The following is an 8,660-nucleotide window of genomic DNA, read 5'->3' as shown; positions in this document are numbered from 1 at the left end:
GTCACTGAAAGTGGCTTCGGTAATAGTAAATGGCCAAGAGTTTAAATACTGGCAATCTTCGCTTATTTGTCAGGTCAAAATTAATAGGACATTTACCCCCTTTTGTCAGTTTCCTGATGTTCTTCATCTAAGGGCGTCTCATTAAGTTACTCTTAACTATAAATGCTGGCATTTTTTATATGTATTTGTGTTACGAGACAGGCAGATAACCCTGAACAGGGAAGGACTCTAGAACAGGGCAAGTGATTTGCTCCTCAAACCAAAACCAATTTATTTTCTATGTCGTATCCAGAAATAATTCCCATATGTGTGGTACTTCCTGAAAAAACACAACCCCTTGTTTATGAGTAGTTTTTGTCATTCATTGGTCTCTTCAGACTATTCTTAGAGTGAAAATCTGGTTTGGACATGATCTTATGGTCAAAATCCAGCTTGCTCTTTCCTTAGCTTGTCTCAGTCTCTTCCTTTATTCTGCTTAAAATCATACTGCAAAAGACTTTGCGTGTCCCTGGAAGAAGTATCACACCTCACCAATTATTGCAGTCGCATAGGTCCACTTTCTTTGGAGTTTTGACAATAATACCATTTTCCATTATTCTGTAGACTTTTCCTGGTTCCATACTTTAATGAAGATTTTAATGATTTTATCATAATGGTCTCATCATCACACTCTTTCAGCATTTCCGTGGTGACTTGGTCTTCACATGAAGCTTCCCCAGGTTTTAACTTTTATACTGAGTTTTTCACTTCTTTGTCTATGATGTGAGATGATATGATGTCTAGTTCTGGGTATTTCATTTTTTTGTCAGAGTCAGTAATTTATTGTGGGGTTGGTGTTTTTAGCATCTCTTGAAATTGCTTTGTCCATCGCTCTCCTTGCTCTTTTTCTGTTAAGGGTCTTTCCTTGTTTATCCTTAACAGGCCCTCCAACTAGCTTAAACTTGCCAGTTAGAACTTTGTTAAGTTGATAAAGTGTTTTATTATTACTTCTTTCAGCAGCTTATTCAGTTTTGTGGTGATGTTATCAATGTATTTCCTCTTGTCTCCTCTCATGCTGCTTTGTGCTACTTTGTGCTTTTTTATGGATATTTTTGCTACTTCTTTTTCTGGCGGTGCTTTTGAGGAGCTGATGTTTGCTTTGGCTTGTTTCATTTCTTTCACACAGTTCCACATATCCTTATTAATCCAGGCTTTTGGTTTGTTTGTCTGGAAACCAGCTGCAGTTATTGTGGCATCTATGAGACCGCCATGTCGAAAGGACAATGACATGTCAATACTGACTTCTACTGTTGGATCTAAACCTTGTAGCACATGAAATCTGTTCTTCAATTCAATTGTCTGGCTATACCAAAAGAAGGACAAGAGACATTTGGCATGGGTTTAATCAGGCTGCAACTTTATTATTAGATGTCTGGGACTACCTGGCAGATAAAAGTGTACGGTGCAGGTAACCCCAAGTTTTTTTTCCGTAATTACCTGGGGGCTTTTACCAGTTCCCCTCTTTTTCCATCCAAGTCCCTCCAGCAAATTTATTGCCAGGATTTTACCATAACCGTGTGGCTTCCACCAGCTCCTGCTCTTTTCCATCCAGGTCCCTCCAGCATATCCATTGCCAGGACTTTACATCCACCCCCCTCGTAGGGCTACAAGGTGGGCTACAAGAATGTGGGGTTGGCTCTCTGCCATACCAATCATAGGAGTCCCCAACCGCCCGCCGTTCATTCCTTTAACGAACACCTTTTTTTAAGTCCTTTTCCAAGCCATTTATCTCATCACTGTATACCTTCCCTATGGAGTACCTGCACTGGACATCTGCTCGACACTTAAATAATGAGTGTGACATATGACCTACTACCCGTCATGCCATGCATGAACAGAGCCCTTCCTGAACCCTCTGAGGGGAAGGCAAAAAAACCGCAACTGCACCCAAACCAATATGGTGGTAAGGGAAAAATTCCTTCCCAGCCCCCCTAAAAATGGGAAGCTAGCACAATGCCCACAGCAGACCTTGACCAAACCTGGTATTGTACCACATAAAGGGGAGGGAGGGTGGATCCTGCTTTAGACTGCTTCCTCTAAAAGGGAGGTTTCTGGCCCAGGGCTGGCCCTTTTAAACCCCGCATTCCTAGGGGATGAGTGGTAGGACATGAATCACACTGACCCTTTTGCATCAGTTTTCATCTCTTCCCCCCTCTCCCCCCCAGCCATAAAGCACTGTTCCCTTCATTTGCTCAGCCATTTTAACCCCTTTCCCCCCCACCCCACCCCCACTTAAAGGTGCAGGGTGGTCATTTTAATTGCTTCTGTTTTTCTTAAGTTCATAATTGCTTATGTTTTTCTTAGTTTGATCCTCAGTCTTGCCACACACAAATTGTGGTCGCTTCTGGCATCGCTGATGGTCTAAAGAGTTGATCTACATTTCCTTCCAATAAATAGATAGTCAGTCTGGTTGTTGATGACTCCATGTGGAGCATTCCAAGTTATTTCATGGATATCCTTGTGTGGGAATAGTGTGCCATCTTTTATGAGCCCTGATATCAGGCTCAGTTCGACCAGTCTTTCTCTGTTCTGATTTGGGGAACCCAGGCTTTGCTTGCCCATTGCTTTCTCCACTCTGTTTTTGTCATCCCCAACCTTAGCATTAAATTTCCCCATTACTAAGCATTATTTAAGTCCCTCGTTACTAAGCAGATATCATCATGCTCGGGCATATTGTCAATCAGAGTTTTCAGGCAATTGTAGAACTGATCTTTGATCTTATCGTTGTAGTTCTCTATTAGTGTGCAACATTGTACATATTGTCATTTTCACGTATTATGTTTGAAATATTTGAGAGAAGATGGTATACATAGGCAGTAATTAATATGGTGATAGTTCAGCTCCTCATTACAGTCTGTGACTGGAATATCATTCAAGATCATACAATTTTACTCAGGTCTAGGAATTCTTATCAAGAACTTTATAGTTAACTTATCAAGAGACCTGGTTCATACTGAAAACATATAGAGAAATGTGATTTGAACAATCTACAGATATATGGAGTATGGATGCACATTGTAAACATCCTACCTAAGAGCCCATTTCTCCCTTTCGCTAAGAAAATCAAACTGCTCTTGATTCTTTCTAGTCAACAGAAACAATTTGTAACAGGAACTGTTGCGGTTCAGTGATGAGACAGAACACAGCTTTATGCAAGCAAACAGGCTGGTCAGCGGAGATGGGCTGTTCTGCCCCCCCTGCCTTCCACCTTCTCCTTTTATTATATTTCTCCCCCTAAGCATTACACACTGCTACACAAAGGAATGTATGACGTTGATTCATATGCTTAGTTACCATCCTCTATCTACTACAATCCTGGTTCTCAGGCCTTGAGCCCAGGCTAAAGAAACCTCCCACAGTTGCTGTCCAAACAATCAAGTTCTCAGGGTTCATATCTAGCCCTTGTCCTTGGATAGAGCAATGTGTGCATTGCTCCTAGGAAACAGTCAGGGTGTGCCCCGCCTGCTTCCAGGTGGAATAGCTAGACATTAACCCTTCATCTCCCCTTTTTTTGTTTATTGAAGTTGGCCATCTCATGGTAGCCGCCAATTTGTTTTGTCATGCTATTTAACTCCCAGCCAGACAAGGACATAACCTGGGGAGCTTTCCAGGGCAAAATTTTACAAAGTCTTAACAAGGAAGGAATACATTGTACACAGCAACAACAAAAAATAAGCCCAATGATTACAAACACAAAATAACCAAAAGCTTAACATCTGCAATATAATCATCTAAAAGGGGTACACTTCTTTTACTACAATTGTAACCAGCAAAAGGCAATATAAGTATCATTCTACTAAGACAGCAAAGGGTGCCATCACTTAAATTTGCAGGAATATAATTAAAGGTGCATGAACCACAAGTAAAAACCCATCCTGATGGTAGGATGATATGGCCATAATTATATGAAACATTAACAGCATGGGAACAATTTAAAAGGGATTGAGAAATTTTTTGACAGCCCAATGGCACCTTTGTACTAGTGCAGTTAACTACACGCGCACAGGTGACATTGTGAGCCCCGGCTGGGTACGGTGTGTGATGGAATATAGCCGTGCGAGGCAGAATATAGTTGGCCGGGCCCCAATTAGCCATGCTAGAGTACTGGGAGAAAAGATTAGCATAAGCAAAGAGCAGTATCTTATTCTCCTTCGGACTTGTAACGGGGGAGGCGCTTCCGAGCCAACCCCTACAGAAAATAGCAGGCACAAAAGGCACACAATCATCACAGAATTAGCAGTGATTTGGGCGAGAATCGCCACAAACAAAGTCTTAGGAGTTTCTGGCTGCTGATCTGCTGCCAGTTTTCGTTGAGCCGTGGCGACCAATGCTTTTACTGCTCCCCATGTCACGGGCTGGCTTGGGACGCTACGCCTCCTCCGTTTCCGTCCCGCCGTTGTCAACTCAGGGGGCAACGCGGTCTCCTCCAAGGTCAGCTGAAACTCTGGTATGGGATTCGACAGCCCCTGGTGCCATGCCATGTTGTTTAAGTGCTGGTCGCACGCACCGGGCTGGAACCCACAACGGTCCTGCAGGGAGAGACACAGCAGCATATCCCCGACCCCAAGTGATTAGAGGTGCTGGGCCCAGCCACTGTGGATCAGGCAGCTGACGGTAAAAGACACGCGGTCTTTCCAGTACCTCAGATTTGTGAAAATGCCGATCCGCAGGGGTCTGCTGATCTGCATTCAGTGTTAAATTATTTAAAGTAAACAAGAGGATATACATTTGTTGTTGAATGTCTCCTAAGGTTCGGAGACGCAGCTCCCCTTGTTTTAATTGTTTATCTAGCAAGGTTTTGAGTGTGCGATTGGCACGTTCAACAATGGCTTGGCCCGTGGAATTATAAGGGATTCCGTGTTTAAGACGGACGTCCCAGCGGGCACAAAAGGTGGAGAGGGCTGCAGAGCAGTAGGCTGGGGCATTATCTGTTTTAATTTGGCAAGGGCGACCCATAACAGAAAAGCAGGCCAGCAAATGGTGAATAACTTTGTTAGTGGCTTCCCCACGTTGTGGGGTTGCCCAAAGGAAGCCTGAATAAGTATCAACGGAAACATGTAAAAACGAATAGGGGCGGAATTGTGGCACATGAGTAACATCCATTTGCCACAGCTGATTTGCTGCGGTACCTCGGGGGTTAACGGCATAAGAAAAAGTAGGAGCAGCAGCAGCACAGTGGGGGCAGGAACGAACAATGGAACGTGCAGGAATGTGAAACTGCCGGGCCAAAACAGAGGCAGACTGATGAAAAAAGGCATGGCTTTCAATGGGGTCAGAAAAAAGGGAATTTACCTGACCACGCAACGCGCGATCGGCGCGTGCATTGCCCTCAGTGAGTGGCCCAGGCAGAGGGGTATGACTGCGAATATGAGCAACAAAGTAAGGGAAATGACGAGTGGCAAGAAGATGCTGTAAAGACAAAAACAGGTGAAGGAGGTCTGCATCAACCTGAGGGGTAATGAGGGCAAGGGGTAAATGATCAATTACCTGATAAACATAATGGGTATCCACAATTAAATTAAAGGGACAATCAGCAAAAAATTGAAAAGCCAAAATAACAGCAGCCAATTCTGAACGCTGTGCAGAACGCTGAGGCAGTGTAAAACGAGAATGCCAACGAGGGGGGTCACCCAACTGATAAGTGACTACACCTCGGTGGGGAGAGCCATCAGATGTTAATATCGAGGGTGGTGTCTAACTTTGTAAGTAAATCACGGCCCCAAATATTGAGGTGGACAGGGAGCACAAAAGGGCGGATTGTAGCAAGGGCACGGCCTCCTGGTTTAGAGACCGTGACCCAAGACAAACTTTGGCGCCCGGGTTTGCTACCCCCAATCCCCCACAACTCTTTAGAAGGAACCGTAGGCCAACTAACCGGCCACTCCAGATCACGAATCACTGTAACATCAGCTCCAGTGTCCACCAGCCCTGTAAAAGGAACATCATTTAAGAGAAGTATTAACTGAGGTTTCGAGGGGCAGACTGACATTGTCAGAGCAACAAGTGGAGAAGACGCGCTGTGAGACGGCGAGTGAGACAACGTAGATCCAAAGCCTCCTCCGCCCCGAGTTCGATCCTCGGCAGCTGGCACCTGATAGGGGACTAAAATCAATTGTGCAATTGACCGTCCACGCGGGAGCGACTGTGGAAGATGAGTCCACACCTGAACCTTAATAATGCCAGTGTAATCAGCATCAATGACCCCTGGAATGACAAAAAAGCCCTGTTTCCCAGCATGTGAGCGAGGGAGAACAAGACCTACAAAGCCGGCAGGGAGAGGTCCCATCACCTGTGTAGGTATGGCACAGACCTCCCCTGGCAGCCGAAAGTCAGTGTCCTCCTGCAATCTGTTGGTAAAATCCAAAAAGGACTCTAAGGCACCCTGACAGATACTGACAAAGCTTTTGGTAGGCTTGCCTGAATCCGGGACCTTCTTGAAAGCATGCTGGGCACAGGTGGAAATAATGGGGAAGACGGCCTGAGGGAGTTGAGACTGCATCTCAATAGTAGCAAACTGGCCCTCCCCTGCCAAATGCTCATAAATGATACCTTGCTCTCTATATACCTGGGCTTGGCGTTCTGCCATCTGCCGATACTCACTAAGCCAAATAACATACTGACTGGGTGACAACATCATGCGCAGCAGCGTTTTCCAATCCTCAGGGATTAGGGAGTACCCAGCACCCATCCCTTCAATGAGACCATGCACAAAGGTGCTAGTCAGGCCAAATTCACGAATTGCTTTCTTTACCTCTCTAACCACCGAGTATGGCAGAGCGGTCCAGGTGCCCACGGGGTTGCCCTGGTCATCATTCTGCCAGGTCACCGGGCAAACGGAGACCAGATCAGCCAGCTCCTCTGCTGTAAGATCTGATCGAGTTTTCGCTGCGTGAACCATTTGTTGCACCAGCGAAAGCTTCTGAGCAGATGCAGATGACTCTCCGGGGGGCCCCATGGGGGGAGGGTGATCACACACCGGCTCCGGTGGGGAAGGCCAGGGAGGCGGTGGTAATAGAGGCACTGGGGGCGAAGCAGGGGGAGGGATGGCTGCAGGAGCGAACGGGGGTGGCAGGATCGGCAGCTCCTCTGTTGGTGCTGAAGAGGGCCTTTCCGAGGCGACACGCTGTGTCGCATCGCCAGGAGGGGGGATGGCTGCAGGGGCGGACGGGGGCGGCGAGAGCACCAGCCTCGCAAGGGAGGGTCTGTCCGAGGCGACACGCTGTACCACGTCGCGGCAGAGGTGCCAGGCATGTAAAGCCTGCACGGGTGCCCGAGGCTCTTTGTGCAATGTCTGGCCCAATCGCTCCCAGTCCGCTAGCTTAAGGCTTCCAGCTTCAGGATACCACGGGCACTTGGCACGCACCTCCTGTAGCAGGAGAGTGAGTTCTCGAGCCGGGCAGTCATGCTGAGCCTTACGCAGCAAATACTGCAGCTCATTGCGGTGTTGCACTTGCAAAGCAGAGAGGGAGCTTCCCATACTTACCACAATGAAAAATACTCACCGGGATCCACGAAGTGGATGAGTGACGCGTCTGAAACCCTTGCCGGGTGAGGTGAGTGCTGAGGGCCCCACGTTGGGCGCCAGTTGTTGCGGTTCAGTGATGAGACAGAACACAGCTTTATGCAAGCAAACAGGCTGGTCAGCGGAGATGGGCTGTTCTGCCCCCCCTGCCTTCCACCTTCTCCTTTTATTATATTTCTCCCCCTAAGCATTACACACTGCTACACAAAGGAATGTATGACGTTGATTCATATGCTTAGTTACCATCCTCTATCTACTACAATCCTGGTTCTCAGGCCTTGAGCCCAGGCTAAAGAAACCTCCCACAGTTGCTGTCCAAACAATCAAGTTCTCAGGGTTCATATCTAGCCCTTGTCCTTGGATAGAGCAATGTGTGCATTGCTCCTAGGAAACAGTCAGGGTGTGCCCCGCCTGCTTCCAGGTGGAATAGCTAGACATTAACCCTTCAAGGAACAAACAAACGAATGAACCAGTTCTTCCAAGGTCCTTCTGCATCTTCATCTGCTATCTCTGTGGTGCTGCTCCTGTCCTACCACTGGTATGAGTTGCCTGTTGTCACTGTCCTACCAAGTCAAAGACAAAAGTAACATTATTTCATTTTTCCTTGAAAGGTACCTAAATCCTCCCACATAATGCAACTGTGCTGTTCAAGGCCACAATATTGATACTTTTTAAAATCCCAGGAATGCAACTGTTAGAGCCTCCTTCCTTCAGACTACTTTGGCAGCCCACAAGGAAAGAGCTGAGGGTAAAAATGGTGAGATAACTGCATTACTTTCAAATATTGTAATGTTTATGTTTCAAGGGATCAGCTGGGGTGTGGTTCAGTTTCTTCAGGGGTTACATTACTTGTTATCTTTTTCTTCTTTAAATGCTGGCCATCACTTGGAAAACAGTTTTGAAATACTAGAATGGAAGAGAGAAGTGCCTTTCCAGTACTGTGGAGGACTCCTGGTCACATTTCCCAGAAAGATGTTTCTGTCAAGTTTCGTGAGCTACAAAGGTGGACAAAACACATTTGCCCTGCTGTGAAACCTGAAGAACCAGCTGCTACACCAGAAATTTGCTGAATTATGCTTAAATGGTGGTTCGAGGGGAA

At 46.4% G+C, this 8,660-nt stretch overlaps 1 protein-coding gene across 1 annotated transcript; it reads right to left on the bottom strand.

Moving 5' to 3' along the window:
• Positions 1-3,208: 3,208 nt before the first annotated feature.
• On the bottom strand, positions 3,209-8,003 carry LOC311515864 (uncharacterized protein). The gene is made up of 2 exons (XM_084619310.1): positions 6,027-8,003; positions 3,209-4,568 (listed from the first exon to the last, which is right to left on the bottom strand). Exons 1-2 carry the CDS (start codon positions 7,514-7,516, stop codon positions 4,526-4,528), a joined length of 1,533 nt encoding a protein of 510 aa, XP_084475436.1. The 5' UTR covers positions 7,517-8,003; the 3' UTR covers positions 3,209-4,525.
• Between the last annotated feature and the right edge of the window lie 657 nt (positions 8,004-8,660).

The sequence above is a fragment of the Lepidochelys olivacea genome (genome assembly GCF_965140295.1).
Source record: "Lepidochelys olivacea isolate rLepOli2 genome assembly, chromosome: 2".
Classification (NCBI taxonomy): domain Eukaryota; kingdom Metazoa; phylum Chordata; order Testudines; family Cheloniidae; genus Lepidochelys; species Lepidochelys olivacea.
This window is presented reverse-complemented; position numbering and strand designations above follow the sequence as displayed.